We start from the raw sequence: 26977 nt of genomic DNA, 5'->3' as shown, positions 1-26977 counted from the left end.
GTAATGAGGAGCAGCAGAAATGAGAGTAACAATGAATTTAAAATCAAAATTTGGGACAATGTAGCAGTTCAAGTTAAGGAATTCTGCTATCTTGGAAGCAAAATAACACATTTGAAAAAAGATGAAAATGTGTGTGTGTGTGTGTGTGTGTGTGTGTGTGTGTGGGCGTGTGTGGGCGCACGCATGCACGCGCTCACTTGTGTGTGTGTTTCAAATATATTTTGCTTTAAGTATTATTCCACTTTAATTGTAAATAATAAATAAAAATGCTATCAGCAATTTTATCCAACCAGAGGTGACCTCTGATGATGCAGAAAAAGTATGCATCCATGCTTCCAAAATGTGGTAAGCACGGAACAGAATGTGGCAGCACACTCAAGAACTGTGATGGTATTATCTCATAAAAATTTGGCTATTAATGAAATTAACTACTTTCAAACAGACTGGGATCATGTTCTAATGATCCATGCTTACCTGTGATCTCCGATGTATCCTTCGAAGTGTACTTGTTGGCGTAGGTGATGGAGTGGGACCATTACTTGGACCCATTTCTGACATTGCCTTTCTTCCTGTAACGTTGTTGTGTGTGCTCGGCAGTCCTGCTCAATAAAAGAGCACTAATTTGAAAAAAGATGAAAATTCAAAAGAGCAAGTAAATGACCTGAAGTTCTTTCTAGTGCAAGAACAGGTACCACATTTTTCAATAAGCATGAAATAATAGAATTTTTAAAATAATGATTGAGAGGACAGACCTCTACCCACTTTAAATATGAAATTATGATTAGAGGACAGGTACATAAAAAAGAAATGTGAATTTTACAGTTTCCTCTCTGCTCAGAAGAATAAATGTTTGGTTGCTCAACATTAATTGCTTCTTTTTTTATGTACATTTTCACTCTTCATCGGTCACCACATCATCTTTAATACAAGTTACTGTTTTTACTTGATTGTAAGCACTTTTTTGTCTCCCCCCCCCCCCCCCCCCCCAGCAAATTCATCATTCAAAAAATTCAAGGTCGTTTTATATTTGCAGATTAAACTATTGCTTAGAGATCAATATTTTTACATTGTTTAATTGATTAATATAGGGGTCACCTTCCATTTACAGATGAAACTTTGGCTATTGTCATCACTTACAAATTTATTTTGAAGATGTCAGAAGGGTAAGGATGGGCAAGTAATACTCACATTTGAACGGGCTCAAGATTTCCCCGTACACCAAAGCATTCGATACAATATCAACTTTGCCCAATCAATCACATAACATTTGACTTGTGAGGCGCTAGTGCAAGGGATAAGTGAAAAACTGTAAACAAGCCACTACAATAGTCTATTGCTCTGTTTAAAATTTGAAAATTCTATCATATTAAAAACTCTTGTTGTATTTAAGCAGGTTTGGAATAAATGTTGTCATAATGTATGGATACCAAGTATAAATATTTATGCTACTTTTTAAATAAAGGTAACATTCAAATGTAATAATGTTGTCCTTCAAAAAAGACTTGATTCTGGGCCCAAGTCAATATTTTATTTGGTTATGAGAGACTATAATGTTTTACCAGATGGGCTGTAAATGACAAATTTGGTTGCTGTTTTCTAGAGTACCGGGTAAAAGCTTTACCAGCTTTTAATCAGCTTTAGAAAAAGATGGTGACATTCAGATGAAACAAGAAAGAGAATTAATTCAGAGTTAAATGTCTAAAAAATGATCTAAAAAATGAAATAAACCATATTTACTGGCTATAATTGGTATCAGGAGATTAAATTACAGCAGCAAGACCCATTATGGATAAAATACGAACAGGCGTCACTAGATTGTGGAACAAGTGAAAGTACTAGAATAGGACTGAATTGTGATTGCAATCTTTTATTTATGTATTAATTGCTTTTTTTACATACAACCTGCACTATAGAAGATATTGCAGTCCATGTTTCACATGTATTCGAGCACAGCACCTTGGAACGGTTGGAGGGGGAACAGTGACACCAGCTTGGCTGAAAACTAAGATTAATGTAGGGAATGGAACAGTGAGTGGACAGCAAATTTTGCCATGCTGCCAGCAGTGGGAATATACAGAGGATACATTGAATTTTTATGAACATTTAAACTGCAGTTTGTAGTTGGAATCAAATTGACTTTAAAACTTGGCAAATACTCAGTTCTGCAGGAGATGGTAAATGTCTAGATAGGTGCCAGTAGCGTACTTAGACATTACTTGCAGCAATGTTGTCGATGCTCACTGTGAGGTATGCTGGGAATAAAAAGGGGTGTGTCAGTTGCCAGTTCAATGCAGCTAATGAGAGACTGGTGGGCAGATGATATGTTTGACAGCAAGACAGACTGCAACATTCTCCCATCAGTATAGAAGCAAAATCCGCTGTGCATTTGGAAAAAACACCTGTTTTCTCAGTCGCACCATAACAACCACTTTAGAAATTAGAACATATTTGGAAGAAAAAACCAAATATTTGTGACAATGGAGATATACAGTTCACAGCTGTGCTGTTAGAATGATCATGACAATGATGATTATAGTGTAATGATTAAAAATACTGATAACACAGGTGACAGTTGTAGTAGGCCTAAACAAAAATTGTTGTGAAGATAAAAATTAACGCATACGATCAGTAAACAGCATAAGCTCTGGATAGTTATAACGCTAACTTCTCAGGCAGATAATTTATGCCAATACAACTGTTTGTAATTATGATTAGTCAGAATACATGTAAAACAAATTTTTCTCAAGAAGCCTTTTTAAAGGAGAGGGTAATCTTACATTCAGGATCATCTTGTACTTGAGTAAATATGGTATGTTAGGTCCTCTCGGTTATTGTTTGCATTCAGTCAGAATTTTTACTATGAATTTCATATATGTTATCAGACACCATATTTCATAATACAGAGTGAACTAGGTATTATAAACATGACACTAAATCTCGTTTCCTGCTATATAATTTGTATAAGTTTTCATATGACAGCTTTTTCAACATATACTTGCCCATACGCTACTTTTTCTCTCCATCTTCACATCTTCTAACTCTGTGCACTGTTTGAGAACAGCTTATCTTATAAGAATGCACATACACCTATCTTTTGTTTCCTGGCACTGTACTTCATTTCTAAGGACCTCACTGTTGATGGCTGTTAAACTCTGTTACATAGTTTCTTCGTTACTTCATCTTACTGCTTTTCTTTCTCATTTTATCAACTCCATTGCATCTCTGGAAGGCTCAAAGTACAACAAGTGTTTGTTCTCTCTTGTATGCCTTAACATTCTGTCGTAAATCTTAATTCTTTTAAACTGAAATGCTTTTATGTAATTTTGATTGCTGTGGGAAGGTTGTGGCAAATGAAATCTATTTCTTCTAGGTTTTGCTGTCTGCATATCCATGGTTTAGCACTAACATTGGAAATGTAGATTTTGTTTTCTTCTGTCTCTTCTCTCAGTTATTGAATGAATAATTTCTCACTGCAAAAGTTTGCAGACATTGTTACTGTTATTTCAGTTGTTTTGTCATTAGCTAGTATGTCTCTAAGGGCACTGTAGAAAAGATAAAAAGTTTTGGTCATTTCTACCAAGAAATTGCACTCAGGGGGAGGGATTTCAAAATCCCAGACAGACTGAATTTTTATGGTTGCCCTAAATCAATTATGGCAAGCTCTGGGGTGGTTCTTTTCAAAATTAACTGTCCAATCCTAGAGAAATCTGACCTTGTGATCTGTTTTTAATTATCTTGGAGGAGTAAACTCTACCATTCCTTTTCCTGGGACAAAATAAGCAGACATCAACCATGTCAGGTTATTTCTAACAAAACTTACATAAATAAGTGCTCTATAATTTCATGATGTACACCCCTTGAAAATCGTTTTTTTTTTCCCACAAGTACAATTTTTTCACAAGTAGCAGAACAATATAGTCAGCTGGTACAACATATAATTGAAGGTAATATGTGTGTGTATTTGCACGCTATAGCTCTGTAATAGGATTTGTCCAAAAGCTTGCAATATCCTCAGTTTTGTTTATGTGCCTATCAACAATTCAGCATCTCTAATATTCAGTGAGTACTGCTTCCATTATTTACTTTTCTGTGTCATATTTTCTGTTATAGGATCGGCAAAGTATTTATTTAGTGTATCAGGAGGAACTGGAATGCTGCAATCTTTCTTTTGACAATTTATTTCAGTTCTGGTAACTTCCCTTGCTGCTTTACCTTCATTTGAAGAGCCAAGAATGTAGCCATCATTGGCCTTGCATTTTGCTGTTTTGATTGCAGTTCTGTAGTGCTTTTTTAAAATCTTGGATTTATCTCTATCTGCTTTATTGTGTTGTGATCTGTCGTAATACAGGAGCATCGAGATTTTTAAGTTATTTAATTGTGGTGTATACCAGTGTTTTAAACTTCCTGGCTTAGAATGCTTGTTATGCTTATAATCTTTCTTATAACATCTAGGGCATACCTTCTTCATAGATATCAGTTACCACTTCTAAACCTTTTGACTGACTCAATAACATCCATATCATGAGTAAGTATTTCATTCCAGTATATTAATGTTAATCTATATTTTAGAGTGTTTAGCTTCTGTTCATTAATAGGTCTGAATATTATTTCCTGGCACCTATCTTTTTCATGATCTAGGGGAATTCTTAGCCACAATCCTTCATTGTCAGAAATACCTAATTTGATTGTATTGAATTGACATTCACTTGTGTGAAAATTACAGATAATATTATCGTATTGTATTGTATTGTATTTATTGGTCCAGTAAATCTTACATGTACAGTACATCAGATATTGGACAGGTCAAAGTATATCTTACAATTAAAACACTTTAGAAACTAGAAAATTATGTTCACAAAATTTTACAGCACTTCATATACTGGGCAAGTCAATGTGTAAGTGGTAATTAAACCACATTAGAAACTTGAAGTTTACAACTGAATATGAATTGACATGTACACTAGAGAATTACATTCACAGAATTTTACTTCATATATGGGCAAGTCGGTGTACAACTTATACTTGAACCCCATTAGAAACTTGAGAATTACATCTGAATGTATTTATAGGCCAATATTAATGGTTACAGTATTTGCATAATCATCACTTAGGCTTTCGAGGATTTTGGAGGAACTCTTCCACACTATAAAAGCAATGTGTCAACAGATATTCTTCTAATCTACATCTACATCTACATTTATACTCCGCAAGCCACCCAACGGTGTGTGGCGGAGGGCACTTTACGTGCCACTGTCATTACCTCCCTTTCCTGTTCCACTCGCGTATGGTTCGCGGGAAGAACGACTGTCTGAAAGCCTCTGTGCGCTAAAATTTTTTACATCAGTCTTTACTTTAATTTCTCTTGGCAATTTATTGTAAATAATTTTTCCATGGTGTAATGTTCCTTTTTGGCACAAACTGGTTTTTGTATGGAGTACATGAAAGTCAGTTTTCTGTCTTTTATTATGGTGATGAACATTTTCATTTCTGGGGAGGATACTAGGATTTGTTATTGTATATTTCTTTATAAACATTGCACTTTCAAATAGGAAAATACATGGAAGGGGAAGAATCCCCATCCTTTTAAATAATGGTCTACATGGTTTGTTCCTTTTTATTCCAACCATGATTCTCACTATTTTTTTTTGCATCCTGAAGAGTTTTAGGCAGGATGGTGAGTTACTCCAAAAAGTGATCCCAAATTTTAGGACAGAATGTATATTAGAATAGTAAACTGTCATTAGACAGTCCTTATGACAGCAGTTTTCTAGCACTCTCATTAAATAACACATGGTACTTAGCTTCTTTAATATGTTGTCAATGTGAGTTTCCCATCTAAGATTATCCTGTAGCCAGACCCCCAGAAATTTTGTATTAGGCACACTTGCAATATCCGTGTCTGACATCTGAATTCTTATATCCTCTTCAATGTTTCTCTTGACGTTATGAAAATTTAATGCTACTGTTTTACTTTTATTTATTATTAGTTTGTTTTGGTTGAACCAGTTTACAACATTTGTTAATGCCTCAGACAGTCTTGTCTGTAGTATCTCTGCAGTCTTCCTGCTGACTAATATGCTTGTGTCATCTGCAAACTGGATAGTGCTATGGTACTGGTTGGTTGATGTTAGGTCATTTATATATATAAAAAATAGGATGGGGCCCAGTACCGAGTCCTGCGGTACTCCATATTTTACTGCTTTATAATCAGAATAGTGTCTTGTTGATTTATTTTCTTTGTGAAAATGTATTTCTACTACTTGCTTGCGGTCAGTAAGATATGATCTAAGCCAGCTGTTAGGCATACCTCTGATACCAATTCTTTCAAGCTTCTGCAGCAATAGAGTGTGGTCTATGATGTCAAAAGCCTTAGACAGATCAAGGCATATGCCAGTTACTTTTTGTCCACTATCAATTTTTTCGAGTACTTCACCCAGAAATTCATATATTGCTGTTTATGTTGATCGGCCTTTCCGGAAGCCATGTTGGGTTGTGGATAATATTTTGCACTTTTCTAGAAAATCTAGCAACCTCTTATGAAAATTTTTTTCTAGTATTTTCGAAAATGTAGATAGCAAGGCAATAGGTCTATAATTGGCTAAGTCTTCTTTCTTACCCTTTTTGAACAGTGGTTTCAATTTCACTGTCTTTAAGCAGGAAGGAAAGACTCCATTTGTTAATGAACTGTTGAAAATGTGGGCTAATGGTATTGCAATGACGTCCCCCACATTTTTAATGACATAATCTGGAATCTCATCCACACCTGTTGAAAATTTTGTTTTTAACTCTCTAATTGATAGTATAATTTCCTTAGGGTTGGTTGGAGTAAGAAATAGGGAGTTGCAGTTTCTATTTTGATTTGATGGTGTTGTAGCAGGATTTTTATTTGAAGATTTTATGTCAGATAGTAATTTTTCACTAATATTTGCAAAGTATGTATTAAAAGCATTGGCTACTTCTTCTGGATTTGTAATTTTTTTGCCATTTTGGATTACCTGGAGATTTACATTTTGGGAGGTCTCATTTCCTACTTGTTCTCTGACTATCTTCCACATGGCTTTCATTTTGTTCCTGGCCATTTTTATATGGTGATCATTTGTTGTTTTTTTAGATTCTTTTATGATTTTGTGAAGCACTCTCTTATAATTCTTGAAATGCACCAGAAATTCTTCTGTAACATTTTGTGTTTTTGAGATTTCATAAAGTCTCCTCTTTTCAGCACATGATATTTTAATGCCTTTCGTCAGCCATGTAACATTTCTTTTTTTAGTTTTTAATGTTTGGTTTTTAACTGGAAAGGAAATATTGAAATAATGGGAGAATATTTCCATGAACATGTCAAACTTTTTACATGTGTCCTCATAGTTGTCTATATCATTCCATGTTTCTTTTTTCAGTAAGTGCCTGAAGTGTTCTAGGTTGTGCTTGCTAAAATTTCTACCTTTTCTTGTCATTTGTTGTTCAGTATTTCTTGCAGTCTCTACTGGGAATTCAATAAACTGTGCATAATGATCACTGAAACCTGTATTCATATTTCCAGATTTGTATAAATATTTATCTGTATTTATTAGTATCTGATCTATAGCACTGCTTGACGATTTGGTGACTCTGGTGGGGGATTTGATAGTTGTATGTATATTGTAGGTTTTTAATAAGGCCTCAAGGTTTAATCTGTCTTTTGAGTTCTTGTTGAAATCTATATTAGTCACCACATATGATGGTTGTTTTACTAACTATTTTTATACTGTTAAGTGCCTTCTCAAGATTTTCAATGAAAGTAGTTACGTTTCCATCTGGGCTTCTATACATGCAAATAACAATTACATTTAAATTTGTCAGTTGTGTAGCAGAAATTTCGAAGTTTTGCTCTTCCCCTAGCTGGTTAGTGAACTTTAAATTCCAAACGTGCATTCAGTCTAGTGGGCTTGTCATTTATACAGCAAAAATTTAGTGACCTTAGTATTTTGAGTAATTACTTACAGTTCTACTATAATCCTAGTGTCTATGTAAATGCCACCAGATATTAAAACTCTGCAAATTTTATTCTTAAGAAACATGATTATAAGTTTCTGAAGACTTTCTAGAAACAAATCATCATTGTGATTGAGAGGGTGATATACAGACATTGCTGTAGTTTCCAATTTTGGAAATAGTACTACTGCAACTCCAAAGTTAGATTCTACACAATGTACACGTACATCTATAATTTCATAGTGTAGTTTTAGAGTTTTATTAATATAGATATACACACCACAAAGTTTCATATTTGTCCTGTTGTAGCCTGTAACCAATTCATGGCCAATTGATATACTTAACACTAGTTCTCTACATGATAACCAGTGTTCATTTATCATGAACATGCTACAGATTAAATTTTCCAACCAGTATTGGTGTTCCAGAAATTTGTTTTTTAGGGTCTGTACATTTACATCAAAGAACATTAGGCTTCTTTCATTGCAAGCTGTTAATAAGTCTACTCCAGAATTATCCAGTGCATTTACTATACTTGTCAGTTCTAGTTATTCTACATTATTTTCTTTTAACACAGATGGATACCTATTTGTAGATGTCATCTTATTTTTTATTGTAGTTTTTGTTTCTGAAACACTGCTGTAGTATTTCTCTTCTCTAAAAAAGCATCATGACTGTAATGTAGGGCGACTGGTTCTTTCTTCTTGCAAATCAGGGTACAGAGACTTTTTATTTCGTTCACTAATCTTAATTTATCTTTCATGTTCATGTGAAATCCATACTGTGAGTGTTCATCCCCGTTCAGTTTGCTGACATCTAACAAGTGTACATAGCTGAATTTTTTACATGATGTCTGTAGCTCTGTATTGTGAGCCTCTATTTCCCAATTTACACAAGACAACTCTGGAAGATTGTACTGTACCGGTAGGTTAGTTATCAAAACATTGGAGTGGTGCAATTTGGCAATAACTTCCTGTAATTTTGCAGTGTGGATTTGCTTTCATTTTTGTATGTGTCGTTGGTGCCCCATTTGATCACAATACATCTTTGTTCAGTTTCTTTGTTTCAATGGTTAAGTTTTTACTTTGTTTCAATGGTTAAGTTTTCTACAACAGACTTAAACAGAGCACCAGGTTTGACCTTAGCAAACACAGAATAATCAGAGTTTACTTTTTCACTAAGTGAAACCAAGAATCCTTTTCCATGGGTATCAGCATAAATTATGAGGTTTTCTGTTTTTCTCAACATTTTCACATTTCAGTTTGGAACTTCGTTGGATGCCTCATTATGTACTATTTTGTCTGTTCTGGCAGATTTTTCACCACCTAAATCTTGGAGTGAAGAATTGGGTAACACTGGTGAAGGAGCAAGACTTCCTTATTCTGCTAGCTTGTGCATTTTCTTTGGAAAACTGTATTTATGCTGTGATGACTGAACACCTTTGGCTACACTGTCTTGAGAATAACTGATGAGTAAATTTCTTACGCGTCTGCTGTTATCCTTCTTGCTGTCTAAAAGTGACCCAGCTTTCTCTGCAGGCAATCTGTGGCACTCATTAGCTGTTTCTCCACTGCTACTGATCAGAGATGGCAAAAATTTAGGTTTGCACTCACTACATTTCCAGTCCAGAGCCAGTTTTTTGTCATCCCTCACTAAAGGATCTACTTTGCTGCATCGAAAATGAAACTTTTTATTGCATTGGTTAAAAGTAACACCAGTTTTCACTGTTTTGATACACTTCTTACACAGTCCATCTTCTACATTACATTAGTCTTCCATTGATCTATGATCACAATCAGTGTTTCCACTTCTGCTTGGCTGTGTAGTATATAGTTTGTCTTATATGTGTCTGCACTTCTTATATTCTTGATTTTAATATTTTATTGTGTAATTAATAAAAATATTACACTACACTATAAATTCTGAAGTGAAATAGTCTGTTAGCAAGCACATAAAAAAACTGAGGCAAATTTTGAGGCTAATACAGAAAATCATCTCTTTTTGGTGCATCCACATTGCATTTGAACATTGAGTATAAGGTAAACAACAAAAACTTTTTATTTTCACTACAGAAAGAAGTAAAGTTGATTTAACATTAATTTTTCACCTGTGTGAAGTGCATATCCATTTGCACACTGTGCACTAAAAAAATATGAATCAGAATATACATTTCTTCCAAAGAAGCCATTGGAATTCTGTGGATAGGCCGTTTCATCCGTATCTACTGGGTGACAAGTTGGATGCCAGCCCTGAAATTACATAGGAAAAAAACATTGTGAAGCATAGAAAGGAAACATACTATGTTAAAAGTGTATAAAGATGTGTATAATTTGTTAGTATTCATTACTGTGTTAAAAAATTTGTGTCTTAGGCTTAAGCACCAGACTTCAGTCAGCTAAAGGTGATTAGTTGCTGTTACTCAACATTGTTTATAGTTTCTCTTGTAGCCTTGCTGGGATTTTTCAAAGGAAGACCTAGAACTATTGACAAATGTCATTATGTCTGTACCCAGTGAAAGTACTGCCAGAAAGCAAAACATAGCATCTCTAGCCAACTGGTCAAACAAAACCATCTAGCTGGTTGATTTAAGTCTGAGTGGCCATGAGCTTGGAATGATTTTTTCACTTTTAAATGTGTCTATTGGTAGTTATGACATTTCAACTCTGGAATGTACATGCTAGCAGGCCATTCTGTCTTATGGATCTTTTAACAAATTTTAGTTGGGATTATGTCTTTCTTTCGAAATGTCATGACAACTGATATGGGAAACAAAGAAGGCTTACCACATTTCCAATATTGTGCCGTGAGCTGCCAACCAAGGTGGTTGTTGCGTAAGGAGCTGGACTTTCATCACCATTTCTGTAACCTTGGAAAGTGCTTAATGTGGTATGTGCAGCATCTACCTCAGCATAAGCTGGCATGTGCTCATTTTCAGCTTGTGTGTCTCCTGCTTCATAAGACGGTGTTGACCGAATCCCAGTTTCTGCATATGCTGGAGTCGGTTCAAGCATTCCATTATCTATACATTCTTTCATTGTTGGTGTTACAGAGCCACCAGTAGTTATGGTGCGTGTTTCTGATGATCTCCAACAGCTAGGAGTTGGGCGATTTTCTATCCAGAGCGAAGAGTCATGGGAACTGGGTGTCAAACCGACTGCTGCCTTTAGATTTAAAGGAGCAGGAAGCACATTGGTATTTGGCCGTGAATCTGAAACATATTGAAACAAGACTCATTATGTAATACACTTCAATCCAAAACAAAATTAAGATAGTGGAAACAACCTGCCAACTTAGATGAAAACTCAGTTTGTACATTAATATAATATTGCAAGATAAGATTATTTTCTAATAATTATATTACTCACTGATTAAACAGGGGATGATATGTGTGGATGACTTTATAATACAAAAGCAACATGTAATAAAATTCTTATTTACAGGAAGATGAAGCACAAATGTTTACCACCTGCCTCAAGCAAAAGGACTGGCACGATTGCTATAGCTACATTAAATAGTTGACAACAAATAACAGCTCAGACTTTTGTGGCTATGAGTTTCTTTCTCAAGTATAAGATGTAGCAAGAAAAATAAGAATTCACTGGAAGTAGGATTTAGAGATGACTTTTAAACCCACGTCAATAGATACATTTGCTAAGCATCAGGCAAGCATCAAAATTAACAATGGTAAAAATAAATTCTTTGTCAGGAGAAAGAGAGAAAACAAATTTTTGTTTGACTTTCCAGCAGAGCTTCTGATTGATCTAAAATCTGCTCTGGTATAAATATATTTATGCTTATTACTTTCGTTCTACAGTTGGGACATTTGGTTCCAAAAATCTGCTGAGAAGTTGGTGTTGAGTATTTTAGTTTTAGTACTTGTCAGTCTAGCTGCAGTGTTTGCTTTTTGTCATTGCAAACTTTTTGTTCTGAAACATTTTTATGTTTTTGGACTGAAATATCCCATCTACAAATAATAGACAGCACAATGAAAGTGATGAAAACAGCACTGCAAAAAAATAATAGGCACTAATTTCATTTGTGGGACTTGGAAAAAAAGGAAAATTTGAAATGACATGATGAAAAGCAGAAGAAGTAAACTCAGAGTGTGGTTACAAGATAATCAGCTACATTTTAATTTTCGTTTTTATTCCAAAATTATTCCAACCTTCAGATATTTCCTATTCCTTATTTTTCTTGCCTCTTGTTTTCTCTTTACCTCCAATACAGAATGATTTTTTCCACCACATACAAACTCTAGGGATGATCGATGAGAGGATACAGAACAAAGAAGGTCTAATGAACTTGTGTCCAGAAATGTACAGTTTTCACGCTAGAGACCACTTATTCAATCACACATAGTCACAGAGACTGTGATCTAATACATGCTGTAACATGCAGCCACAGTTACAGTATGTGATGAAAATGGTTTCCATGTGCCTATAATCTTGCGATGGCCCCATTACCATAAATTTCATGTGTTAGGATCCGGTGAACAAGCAGGCCATGCAACTGGACCCCCTCATGTGATCCATCAATCAGTAAGACACGATTGAGATGTGTCCAGATTTTAATGGCAAAGTGGGCTGGATCACCATCATGTTGCAGCTACATAAATCATTGAATCATCAGTGGCACTTCTTCCAGCAGGGGAGGCAAAGTCACCTACAAGAAATGCCAATAATTCCATCCTGTTAGTTGATGTGGAAGGAAGATATGTCCCAAAATATGGTCACCAATTATCCTGGCCCACACGTTCCAACTGCAACGATGCTGATGATTCGCAGTCACCACACCATAGGACTCTGCTAACTATCCCACAGATGACTGTCATGAAAGTTGAAGATACCACTCCACATAAAGGTGACCTCATTTGTGCATAGGGTGGATGATACAAATTCCAGAATTGTGGTTGCCTGGCAAAGAAACCAGTGACAAAACTGCTCCTGATATGGGAAGTCTGTCTCTAGTTAAGCCCTTCACATGCTGTAAGTGATAAGGGAAGTAACAAATGTCATGGAGAATGTTCTACATGGTTGTCTGGTTTAGCCTGTACTGGCAGGCCAACTACTTGGTACTGACACAGCAGTCACCTTCCACAGTGTTAATCACAGTTTCCTGCAAGTCTGGTGTCCGAACATTCCAGGTACATCCTTCATGATTTCCTGCATCCTGAAATGACCATGTCTCATACAAATGGTGAAACACATTCGCAAACATTGAATGTTGTGGTGGTGGTTGTTGGTGGGGATAGGTCTCCCGCTGCCTGTTGCCATTTGTCTTTCCATAGGTAAACACCATCTCGGGAATCTCACGATTTGAATAAGGAGCCATTGTGTATAATGCTGTATCCCATTCACTGCAAGGTAAGTCAGCAAGAGAAGTGAATCGGGCACAACATTACCAATTACTATGGCAGGAGAGGGTGCTAGGGCATGACATATGAGGAACAGTACCACCCTCTATAAGGAAACCATACATACTGTAACTGTGGCTGCATGGACTGGGCATATTAGACCGCAGTCTCTGTAACAAAGAATGATTGAATAAATGTTCTCTAGCAAGGAAACCATGCACTTCTGGGCATAAGTTCATTATACCTTTCTTGTTCCATATCCTCTCATTGATTGATCCCTAGAGTTTGTATACGGTAGAAAAATCACTCTGTATTTGTAGGAGAGCAGGTAATCTAATGGTCAACTAGCACTCAAGATTTATTGCTAAGCTAGAAAAAAAAAAGATGTTGTATGGAAAGTAAGTTGTAATGAAATGTAAAAATATCAAGATTTGTCTCTATTTATGAGACATTTATCACAGTGTGGGACCAGCTTTTGTTTATCCTAATTGTAAAAATGTGCCTCCTGTGATGAAAGACAGTTGATGACTCTGTGAAGACATCTGCTGTGATACACATCACTGATATACTATATCTGGAATATCTGTGACTTTATCAAAGACTGCAGTGTGTTCTGAGATATGTTTGGCTTAAGATATGTCTTTGTCTATCATGATTTAATAAAGTATATTTAGCTATAACACCTCACATATGTTACTGGTGCACCCACTGTTATCAACATAGTGACATTGTCTACAACAGTTTATTTCTGTTCTCTGTAACTGCTGTATCATATATGTCTACAGCAGTTTATTTCATTTTTATGACTAACATGGAAACTTGTCATCATTATGAGATGTTTGTTCTTTGTAACAGCTGTATCAAATACTTCTACTAATTCTTCCATTTATCATGGTGGTCATTTGCATTGGTATCACATCTACATCTATGTCTATGTGATTAATCTGCTATTCACAATTAAGTGTCTGGCAGAGGGTTTAATGAACCACCTTCAAGTGGTCTCTACCGTTCCACTCTCAAACAACGAGTGGGAAAAACGAGCACTTAAATTTTTCTGTGCGAGCCCTGATTTCTTTTATTTTATCATGATGACCATTTCTCCCTGTGTGGGTGTGTGCCAACAGAATGTATTTGCAATTGGAGGAGAAAACTGTTAATTGAAATATCATGAGAAGATCCTGTCACAATGAAAAACACCTTTGTTTTAATGATTGCCACCCCAATTCACCAATCATGTCTGTGGCGCTATCTCCCCTATTTCACGAAAATACAAAACGAGTCGCTCTTCTTCCATCAATCCCACCTGATGCGGATCCCACACCACACAGCAGTACTCCAGAATAGGGCGGACAAATGTGGTGTAAGCAGTCTCTTTAGTAGATCTGTTGCACCTTCTAAGTGTTCTGCCAATGAATCACAGTCTTTGATTTGCTCTACCCACAACATTATCTATGTGATCATTCCAATTTAGGTTACTTGTAATTGTAATCCCTAAGTATTTTGTTGAATTTACAGCCTTCAGATTTGTGTGACTTAACACGTAATTGAAATTTAGCGGATTTCTTTTAGTACTCATGTGAATAACTTCACACTTTTCTTCATTCAAGGTCAAATGCCAATTTTTGCACCACACAGATATCTTATCTAAATTATTCTGCATTTCGTTTTGGTCATCTGATGACTTTGCAAGGTGGTAAATGACAGCATCATCTACAAATAATCTAAGAGGGCTACTCAGATTGTCTCCTATGTCGTTAACATAGATCAGGAACAATAGAGGGCCTAAAACACTTGAATAGAGTATACATTCCAAAACCCTACTGCAAATCAAAGTTAGTGATATGGGCCTGTAATTTAGCGGATTACTCCTATTTCCATTTTTGGGTATTGGTGTGACTTGAGCAATTTTCCAGTATTTAGGTATGGAACTTTCTGTGAGCGAGTGGTTGTATATAATTGCTAAATATGGAGCTATTGCATCAGTGTACTTCTTAAGGAACCTGACTGTTATACAATCTGGACCAGAGGCCTTGCCTTTATTAAGTGATTGAAGCTGCTTTGTTACATCGAGGATATCTACTTCTATGTTTCTCATCTTGGCGGTTGTTCATGATTGGAATTCAGAAATATTTACTTTATCTTCTTTGGTGAAGGAGTTTCAGAAAATTGCTTCATAACTCTGCTTTAGTGGCATTGTCACAGTGACTTCACCATCGTTATTGCGCAGTGAAGGTATTGATTGTGTCTTGCCACTGGTGTGCTTTATGTATGACCAGAATCTCTTTGGGTTTTCTGCCAGGTTCTGAGACAGAGTTTTGTTGTGGAAATTATTAAAAGCATCTCACATTGATGTGCATGCTATATTTCAAACTTCTGAAAAACTTTGCCAATCTTGGGGACTTTGCATTCTTTTAAATTTGGCATGCTTTTTTCGTTGCTTCTGCAACAGCAATCTGACCCATTTTGCATACCATGGGGGTCAGTACCATCACTTATTAATTTATGTGGTATATATCTCTCAATTGCCATCGATACTATCTCTTTGAAATTATTCCACATCTTTTCTATGCTTACATGATCAGATCAGAAGGAGTGGAGTCTGTCTCTTAAAAAGGGCACTGAGAGCATTTTTATCATCTCTTTTTAAATAGGTGTACTTTTTGTTTCTTTTTGATGGTTGTGGGTGTTAACGGTATTCAGTGTAGCAGCAACTGCCTTGTGGTCACTAATCCCTGTGTTAATCGTGATACTCCCTATCTGTTCAGGATTATTTGCTGCTAGGAGATCAATTATGCTTTTGCAACCATTTATGCTTCAAGTAGGCTCATGAGCTAACTGTTCAAAATAATTTTCTGAGAAAGCATTCAGTACAATTTCGGATGATGTTTTATACTGGCTTTAAACGTATAATATCTACATATCGATGGTAGATTGAAGTTGCCACTGACTATAAATCTATGAGTGGAGTACCTATTTGAAATGAGACTTAAGTTTTCTTTGAAATGTTCAGCTACTATATCTTCTGAGTCAGAGGGTTGGTAAAATGACCCGTCTTACACACACACACACACACACACACACACACACACACACACACACACACACACACACACAAATGCAACTCACACATACATACTATCTCTTTGAAATTATTCCACATCTTTTCTATGCTTACATGATCAGATCAGAAGGAGTGGAGTCTGTATCTTAAAAAAGGCACTGAGAGCATTTTTATCAGCTCTTTTTAAATAGGTGTGTGTGTGTGTGTGTGTTTTGTCAGCCTTGTTGGCTGAAAGTTTATATTGGGACAGTCTTTTTGTTGTGTCTATCTGCGACTCAGTGTCTCCGCTATATGATGAGTAGCAACTTTCCTTTTCTTAATATTGTTACTTTCCATCCTGGATTTTCCACTGTTTGAAAACTGACATTTTCATTCAGTGCCTAACAGAAGGTGTATAGTAAGTGCATAGCTTGTTCAAACAATAATTAAGCTGTTTGATATCCTTCACAGTTTACTGTCTGTTACTTTAGCAATGATATTTAAGCACCTGCAGAGATTATACACATAAAGATATGAAATATTTCATTCACAAATGGGTGTTACCGTGCAGAGTGGTTTTCTTTGCCATGAGTTGTCTGCGTCTCACAAGGAACATGGAAGCAAAAAGCAATGCCATTACTGCAACCATGCTTCCCAGCAAAGCAATGAACCAGGTCTCTGTGAGGAAGTCATTTCCACTAATTCCAGGGCTTAGGCTTGGATCATTTCCTACAGGTTGCCTGAAAAATAAAATTATGGTATGCGAATCACAAATGGACACAAAAGACTTACAATGAGATACAAATAACTGGGTACAGAAATATGGGAATTAGTGCTGGTGTCTTGAGATTTCTATAATTTAGCTAGGGGGTTCTATAATTTAGCTAGGGAAAATGTTTGTGAGTCAGACATATAAATGAAAAGTCACAACAAAAAAAAGAAATATTACATTCAGTGTTAAATTATTACAGGTATAAAAGGAGAAACCAAGAGGATATTTTTTTCCTCACTGAGCTTGCACTATATTGATGAATGAAAATAATCAATTTTTAAAAATATAATGTAGATAAAAAATCCACTCATTAAGCAGTGGCAGGAGAACACCCTTATGAAGGTATTTAAAGCTTTTGGAGTCAGTGGCTCCTTTTCCTTCAACCATTCTGCCAGAAAAAGGAGCCATAGCTATATATACTTTCACTAATGAAATATTAAATGCTCAGAGTGACCGGAAGTCACCTGTTGGGATTTTTTTGTGATCTATCAAAGGCTTTTGATTGTGTAAATCATGGAATACTTCTAGATAAGCTCAAGTACTGTGGTATGAATGGGGCAGTGCTCAAATGGTTTAAATCATACCTAACTGGAAGAGTGCAGAAAGTTGAAATAAACAGTTCACATAATATGCAAAAAACTGGTGATTTCTCAAACTGGGGAGCAATCAAGAATGGGGTGCTGCACGGCTCGGTCTTGCGTCCTCTGCTGTTCTTAATATATATTAATGACTTGCCAGTCTATATTCACGAAGATGCAAAGCTGGTACTTTTTGCCGATGATACAAGTATAGCTATCACACCCAACAGACATGAACTAACTGGTGAAATTGTAAATCATGTTTTTCAGAAAATCATTAAGTGGTTCTCTGCAAATGGGCTCTCATTAAACTTTGACAAAACACAGTATATACAGTTCCACACAGTACATGGAATGACACCATTAATAAATATAGACTTCAATCAGAAATCGGTAGCTAAGGTAGAATATTTGAAATTTCTAGGTGTATGCATTGACGAGGGGTTGAACTGGAAAAAACACACTGAGGATCTGCTGAAACATTTGAGTTCAGCTACTTATGCTATTAGGGTCATTGCAAATGTTGGAGATATACATCTGAGTAAATTAGCTTACCACGCCTATTTTCATTCCTGCTTTTGTATGGCATCATATTCTGGGGTAATTCATCATTGAGTAAAAGAGTATTAATTGCACAAAAGCATGTAATCAGAATAATTTCTGTAGCCTTACAATGTATATATTCACTTATGAAATTTGTTATTAACAATCCGAACGAATTCAAAAGTAATAGCAGTGTACATGGCTACAACACTAGGAGAAAGGATGGTCTTCACTACTCAAGGTTAAATCTAGCTTTGGCACAGAAGGGGTTAAATTATGCTGCCACAAATGTCTTTGGTCACTTACCTAATAGCATCAAAAGTTTGGCAGATAGCCATATAGCATTTAAAAGGAAATTAAAAGAACTTCTTAATGGCGACTCCTTCTACTCATTAGATGAATTTTTGGATATAGTAAGTGGGTAATTTCCCCAACACCCACAAAATAAATAAATAAATACTGAGTGTCATGTAATATTTTGTGTAATGTAATATCTTGTATAGACACCTTTTATTAACCTGACACGTTCCACATCATTACGAAGTGTCGTATTCATGATCCATGGAACAAGTACTAATCTAATCATTGGCTCTGAGAGCTTCCAAATGTAAATACCTTTATATACCCCCCACCCCCACCCATCATCCATGGCTGGCAAAATTACTGGTACTTTTTTGGATCACTTCTTCTACCCTTTCTGCAGATGGATATGACCTGTGTATTTTTCCCTGAACTGGGCATGGGTTTTTGTTTGGGGAATCTGTGATATATTACAGTTAGAAGAGGGGTTAACTCAGCCGCAACTTTCAGCCTCTTCACCAGCAAGACAACAACAAAATTTACTTTGCTTACCCTAATTGCATTATTATTAAAAAATCAAATTCAAAAACATAAGATTTGGTCATTGCAGTACTGAATACAATAACTATTAACATGGAATGTAAATGTGAGTGAAGTATGACTACCTCCACTTTATGTTTGAAAAAAGAAATTGTATAAAAGAAAGATATTATATAGAAAGTAACCTGTTATGGTGGTCTCTGAGCAGTAGCCGTGAGGCAGGATCAAGTCTGAGAGTGGCTGGAGCACTGGCAGGCCCTGGACCAGCTCGGGTGACAGCGGATGCCTGGACAATGTACGTCACACCGGCAGTTAGGTTGGTCAGCAGCAGGGTGGGACTCGTTGCACTCACTGTCACATTGCTGAGTACCCTTGAAGTATTGCTTTCAGCAGTTCCTCCTGTGCGTACCACAACCTGGAAGCAATTTTAAGTGATTACTAGCAATAGAAAGGAAAATTCATTTGCATCAAATTGTATTTGTAGTTCTGAAGTAACAACACACACAAATAGAATCAAAAAGACTGTCTTCATCACACTAAGAAACATATTTTTTTGCACATTATCATCTTCCATGAGACAGCCTGAAGATGATTAAGAAATGTGCCACCACAAATGCAGCGCAAGAAAGCTGAGGGCTTGGAAAAAAAAACCAAGAGATTTATCAATTTCATTATTTTCATCATGGCAGTGACAACAGCAACCATTACGAAAGGTTCAAAATAAACATAATTTAGTGCAACTGTGGGCTGTTTTTCATTCGAGACAATTTATCAATTTGTTTGCATGTGAGATCTACATTATTATTTCCAATGAGTCATGTTTTTAAGTGAATTATTTATCTGTAAATTTTAATTTGCATTCAGTTGCCTGATATACTATCCGTAAAATTCTTTTACATTATGTACTGAACTGATATGTGACTTACCTGATAGCTTCTCAGAACACCATTGTGTGAGCTTGCAGGTGGTGGTTTCCACTTCAGATACACTGCAGTGGCATTTAGCAAAGTAGCTTCTATTTGTGTTGGTGGTTCAGATGGAACTGTAAAGAGATTTTTTCATTTAGCATGTGATTTTGATTAACAGGCCAGCAATAAATAACATCGTAATCTGTGCAATAATTACAAGGCAAAATTTGTGCTATTTGGGTTTGCCAGGATACCTAGTTAAGCAGCAAGTTGATACTTTACTTGTGTTTGTTAGCAATTCCACTCCAAATTAAAGTTTCCTGAGCATCTCTATTACTCTTTTGTTTCTTTTCATACCCTCCCATTATGATCAAAGCAGTGAATCTCTGAATTCTTTGATATTCCTTCGAGCTTATTTGATAAGAACCCAAAACACTGCAGCACATTACACCAGACTCAAGTATGTGGCTCTCTTTATATAGGCAAAGATAATCTGATTTTATAGCATTCTTTCTCCTTTCTGCATGTTTATACATGTGTTCCTAGTAGTATAAAAATCAAAGTCATTCTGTCTATTTCTACAATTGTTCAGTTGTGATATTTCCTTTGTAGTTAGATGCCATAGATGAGATCGGTTCAAAAAATTCCAGCACATTCGTAATTTTGCGCCAGTGGTGTGTGGGAGGGAAATATGGTTGGCAGCTTCCAAAAGTTTCATTGTTGTTTGCTGGTTAGTTATTGTTCAGTGCAGTTTTGAGTAGAACATTGTGTCACACAGTTTGCAATTTCGAGATGGCAGAGTTAGAGGAGCAATACGTATGCATTCAATTTTGCACAAAACTCAAGAAAACCTTTACAGAGACAACACCAAATGAGCAGGAAGCCTATGGTGATGACTGCTTAAGCTCTACTCATTTCTCCAAGACCAAAAAAAGCTCATCAGGTCAGGTCAAATGCCAAAGCCATGCTGATAGTTTTCTTTGACTTTGAATTATTAGTTCAACACGAATTTTTGCTACAGGGATGAACTGTTAATCAATGGTATTTTCAAGATGTATTGCAAAATATATGAGAAAGTGTGAGAAGGAGACGGTCTGAAATGTGGCAAGACCATTAATGGCTCTTGCATCATGATAATGCCCTCGCACATTCATCCCTGTTGGTGTATGACTATTGCACAAAAAAGGAAATCACTGCGCCGCCTCATCATCCATACTCTCCAAACCTGGCCCCTGCGGACTTGCTTTATTTCCAAAATTGAAAACCCCATTTAAAGGATGAAGGTCTGCAATGCTACATGAGATGAAAGAAAATTCGCAAATGGTGCTTGGCGTGATCCAAGAAGAGATGTACCAAGACTGCTTCTGAAAGTGGAAGCAGCATTGGGAGCATTGTATCAACTATAGAGAAGAGTATTTCAAAAGAGACCATGCACAATAAGTAAAAGGTAAGTGTAGAAAAGTTTTGTGGACAAAATTATGGAATTTTTTGAACAGACTTCATATAGATTCCTTGTTTATTAATGGTTAATTTTCCGTTGCAGTATAAGATTTTATTGATGCACTATCATGACATCAAACTAACTGTTACCAAACCACAAAAGGTTGCTGATCTCTGCATGACATGTGGTCCATAATTAAACTCTGTCTTCACTTTTACTTATTCATCACACTTTACTTCCATAACATAAAATTCTTAAAATTTTTCATGGAAATGTACACAGCAAGAACTAGATTGCATTCCTTATGTGCACTGTCCATATGAATCCAAATGATCATGGTGATGAGTACATGTTTTGTTTTGTTTCAATCTGTTGGTCTATGTTACAGAATTTTGAATTTCTTTTTCTTATCTGTTGATTTATTTATGGTATTTTCTGTGGCACAATTTTTGTGGCTCTGTTCCTTTCCTCTTTGGCTCTTATTCTATAGGTCACATGATTTCACCAGTATGATCAAAATGTGGGTTATGTGAGCTGTTTAGAATAGGAATCAGTAATTTCAGACCACTTAACAATATGATTGGATGAAAAACTTCCAAGATGAACATGGAGTATGTAAAAGGTGTATCAGATCCAATGGTTGGCATTTACTTTTTGACATAGATAAATATCACAAGCCATGTAGTGACACTCTACCATTTTTCCAAGTCAACAGAGTATGGATGTGAAATAGGAAAGCAAATGATTAGGTGGATTCACCTACTTGGTACATACACTGAGAGCAAAGATTGTACAGCACAGTAATATAGTGTAAAAATATTTTTTCACTTCCATGGAAGTTGAGCTGTGTAATTTTTTATTACTAATAATGCCTGCCGTCGGTAGCTGAGTGGTCAGCGTGACAGACTGTCAATCCTAAGGGCCCGGGTTCAATTCCCGGCTGGGTCGGAATTTTCTCTGCTCAGGGATTGGGTGTTGTGTTGTCCTAATCATCATCATTTTCATCCCCATTGATGCGCAAGTCACCAAAGTGGCATCAAATCGAAAGACTTGCACCAGGTGAGAGGTCTACCCAATGGGAGGCCCTCGTCACACGACATTTCATTTCATTTCATTACTGATAATAGGCAGTATGTTTTTAAGAGGATTCACATGGAAATGTGGTAATCAACTAAGAAACCTGCCTCAACTGGCTATAAATGTCACACAGGTAGAAGTAAAATGCAAGGATAAAGAAGAAAAATTAAAAAGGAGATTTACTTTTTTCTTGTGATTTACACCAAATGATGAATTCCAGACAAAACCATTCATTGGAAACACAGTGATCTGATACGTCCATGAAAGTGAACCACTGAACAATTTCATCCTATGTATATGAAGTAGATTCAAATGATTTATCAGACTGAAAGAAACTACTGTTTTGCAATAAAGCTCATTCACTCATTAACAATAAAATCCAGAAGCATTACATAAAAATGTGGCTCTTTTTTGTCTATGCACAGTATGCAGAATCAATGTTTCACTCTGCAAAGTAGTGTGTGTTGATATGAAATTTCCTGGAACATTAGAGCTGTGTCTCAGTTTCAGAATGAAACACATGACCTTTGCCATTTGTTGGCAAGTTCTCTACCGACAAAGCTACCCAAACTTGGCTAAAAACCTCAACACACAGCTTCATTTCTACCAGTACCTCATCTTGTACCTTTCAAACTTACAGAAGTTATCCTGCAAAACATGCAGAACTAGCTCTATGGGAGAAAGGATATTGTGGAGACATGGCTTAGCCACAGCCTTGCAGACTGTTTCCAGAATGAATTTTTATCTCTGCAGCAGAGTGGGCACTGATATGAAACTTCCTGGTGTGAACACGGGACCTATGGCTGTATGCCTTTTATGAGCAATTGCTCTACACACTGAGCCATCCAAGCATCATTTTACTTCCACCAACACCTCATCTCCTACCTTCTAAGTGTCATAGAAGTTCTGTGAAACTTGGAGGGTAAGCATACCTGGAAGAAAGGATATTGTGAGACATAGCTTATCCACAGCTTAAGGGAATGTTTCCAGAATGAATTTTTCATTCTACAGCAAAGTGTGTGCTGATATGAAGCAACCTGGCAGATTAAAACTGTGTGCTGGGCTGGGACTCAAACCCCGAGACCTTTGCCTTTTGTGGTAAACTCTACTGACAGCTGCCCAAGCACGATGTTCTCACTTTTGTCACCGTCTCATGTCCTACCTTCCAAACTTCACAGAAGTTCTCCTGTGAGATTTACAGGACTAGCACCCCTGGAAGAAAGGATATTGCCATACATAGCTTAGCCACAGTCTGAGGAACTGTTTCCATGACAAGGGTTAAGTAGGAGATAAGGTACCAGCAGAAATAAAGCTGTGATGACAGTTTATATGTTGTGTTTGTGTAGCTCTGTGGGTAGAGCAGTTGCCTATGAAGGGCGACGTTTCTGTTTTCAAGTCACAGTAGGTAAATAGTTTCAATCTGATAGAAGTTTTGCATCAGCATGCCTCAACGATACAGATAGCCGAACCGTAGGTGCAACCACAACGGAGGGGTATCTGTTGAGAGGCCAGACAAACATGTGGTTCCTGAAGAGGGGCAGCAGCCTTTTCAGTAGTTGCAGGGGCAACAGTCTGGATGATTGATTGATCTGGCCTCGTAACATTAACCAAAATGGCCTTGCTGTTGTGGCACTGCTAACAGCTGAAAGCAAGGGGAAACTACAGCCGTAATTTTTCCTGAGGGCGTGCAGCTTTACTGTATGGTTAAATGATGATGGCGTCCTCTTGGGTAAAATATTCAGGAGGTAAAATACTCCCCCATTCGGATCTATGGGCGGGGACTACTCAGGAGGATGTCGTTATCAGGAGAAAGAAAACTGGCATCCTATGGATCGGAGCGTGGAATGTCAGATCCCTTAATCGGGCAGGTAGATTAGAAAATTTAAAAAGGGAAATGGATAGGTTAAAGTTAGATATAGTGAGAATTAGTGAAGTTCAGTGGCAGGAGGAACAAGATTTCTGGTCAGCTGAATACAGGGTTATAAATACAAAACCAAATAGGGGTAATGCAGGAGTAGGTTTAATAATGAATAAAATAATAGGAGTGCGGGTAAGCTGCTACAAACAGCATAGTGAACACATTATTGTGGCCAAGATAGACACAAAGCCCACACCTACTACAGTAGTACAAGTTTATATGCCAACTAGCTCTGCAGATGATGAAGAAATTGATGAAATGTACGATGAGATAAAGGAAATTATTCAGGCAGTGAAGGGAGACAAAAATTTAATAGTCATGGTGACTGGAATTGGAGAATAGGAAAAGGAAGAGAAGGAAACATAGTAGGTGAATATGGATTGGGGGAAAGAAATGAAAGAGGAAGCCGTCTGGTAGAATTTTGCACAGAGCATAACTTAATCATAGCTAACACTTGGTTCAAGAATCATAAAAGGAGGTTGTACACATGGAAGAACCCTGGAGGTACTAAAAGGTATCAGATAGATTATATAATGGTAAGACAGAGATTTAGGGATTTAGGAACCAGGTATTAAATTGTAAGACATTTCCAGGGGCAGATGTGGACTCTGACCACAATCTGTTGGTTATGAACTGTAGATTAAAACTGAAGAAACTGCAGAAAGATGGGAATTAAGGAGATGGGACCTGGACAAACTGATTAAACCAGAGGTTGTACAGAGTTTCAGGGAGAGCATAAGGGAACAATTGTCACAAATGAGGGAAAGAAATACAGTAGAAGAAGAATGGGTAGCTCTGAGGGATGAAATAGTGAAGGCAGCAGAGGATCAAGTAGGTAAAAAGATGAGGACTAGTAGAAATCCTTGGATAACAGAAGAGATATTGAATTTAACTGATGAAAGGAGAAAATATAAAAATGCAGTAAATGAAGCACACAAAAAGGAATACAAACGTCTCAAAAATGAGATCGACAGGAAGTGCAAAATGGCTAAGCAGGGATGGCTAGAGGACAAATGTAAGGATGTAGAGGCTTATCTCACTAGGGGTAAGATAGATACTGCCTACAGGAAAATTAAAGAGACCTTTGGAGAAAAGAGAACCACTTGTATGAATATCAAGAGCTCAGATGGAAACCCAGTTATAAGCAAAGAAGGGAAAGCAGAAAGGTGGAAGGAGTATATAGAGGGTCTATACAAGGGCAATGTACTTGAGGACAATATTCTGGAAATGGAAGAGGATGCAGATGAAGATGAAAAGGGGGATACGATACTGCAGGAAGAGTTTGACAGAGCACTGAAAGACCTGAGTCGAAACAAGGCCCCGGGAGTAGACAACATTCCATTAGAACTACTGATGGTCTTGGGAGAGCCAGTCCTGACAAAACTCTACCATCTGGTGAGCAAGATGTACAAGACAGGTGAAATACCCTCAGACATCAAGAAGAATATAATAATTCCAATCCCAAAGAAAGCAGGAGTTGACAGATGTGAAAATTACTGAACTATCAGTTTAATAAGTCACAGCTGCAAAATACTAATGCGAATTCTTTACAGACGAATGGAAAAACTGGTAAAAGCCAACCTCGGGGAGATCAGTTTGGATCACTAGGAAAATGAAACTGGAGGCCATCAAAATGCACTTTATATCTGGGCATATGTGAATGAAATGCCCACCTGGTACAGGGCATGGTAAATACCTCTTAATTTAGAAGAATGTAAAATTGCTGAAAGGCAGCCAACAAAACATCTGAAATATCAACAGATAGCTGAAAGCATTAAAGTTAACGACTTCTTACAGAATATCACAACATTTTAACACTAGAATTCAGAATGTAGATGGCAATCAATTTTTGTGACTGCAAATTTATTTGAAAACTTACATGCCTGTATGTGATTTTTTTAAAAATGGAGCTTATTTTCACTCACTAATGAGTTATGGGTTAATGCAGGTTGTCAATGAAAGGGGCTGCTTACAAAACACTTATATGGCTCATAACAGATAGTGTGTGGAAAATGTATTAGGATAAACTAACAGAAGATATCAAGTATATACAAATGATGGCAGTGATCATGGCAGACTTTCTCAGTTGAGTGTAATGGGAATGCTAACAATTTTGATCAACTGACATTCAAACAATTATGTTAAATATTACACAAAAATTTCCAGTAAATGCTTCCAGTAAGAAGTCTACACATGTTCTTCAACCTTTACATATCTCCCCTGCAGAGTGCTCGAAGATACAATTAGCCTATCAACAGCACACGCAAAAGAATATAAGCAATCTGTGACTGGAGCTGGAAGAAACTGCAGTAACAAAAAATGCCATCTCTCGTGCACACTACAGTATTTTTTAGGGTAGTGATGCAGATCTTTCACTCTGCTGACTTTTATTTTGCAATATTTGTACAGAACAATTTTTTTACACATTTTATATAAGGGGCGATCTAAATGTTTCTGTTTGAGGGCATTGTTGCAATGTATGTACATCATAGCATGACCCTGATGTGGGTATGTAAGCACTGACATGTACGCAAGG

The 26977-nt window shown here is 36.7% G+C and overlaps 1 protein-coding gene across 1 annotated transcript in view; it reads right to left on the bottom strand.

Moving 5' to 3' along the window:
• The window catches only part of LOC126143035 (protein sax-3-like), a 149841-nt gene that overhangs the window by 13760 nt on the left and 109104 nt on the right, over positions 1 to 26977 (bottom strand). The window contains exons 11-16 of the mRNA XM_049915297.1: positions 20024 to 20139; positions 19283 to 19512; positions 16929 to 17104; positions 10755 to 11179; positions 10079 to 10220; positions 475 to 599 (exon numbers count right to left, since the gene is read on the bottom strand). Of these exons, the coding sequence (XP_049771254.1) occupies positions 475 to 599; positions 10079 to 10220; positions 10755 to 11179; positions 16929 to 17104; positions 19283 to 19512; positions 20024 to 20139 (1214 nt within the window). The remainder of the gene's footprint in view (positions 1 to 474; positions 600 to 10078; positions 10221 to 10754; positions 11180 to 16928; positions 17105 to 19282; positions 19513 to 20023; positions 20140 to 26977) is intronic.

This window comes from Schistocerca cancellata, chromosome 1 (assembly GCF_023864275.1).
Source record: "Schistocerca cancellata isolate TAMUIC-IGC-003103 chromosome 1, iqSchCanc2.1, whole genome shotgun sequence".
NCBI lineage: Eukaryota > Metazoa > Arthropoda > Insecta > Orthoptera > Acrididae > Schistocerca > Schistocerca cancellata.
The sequence above is the reverse complement of the archived record's forward strand: the minus strand, read 5'-3'. Positions and strand labels throughout refer to the sequence as shown.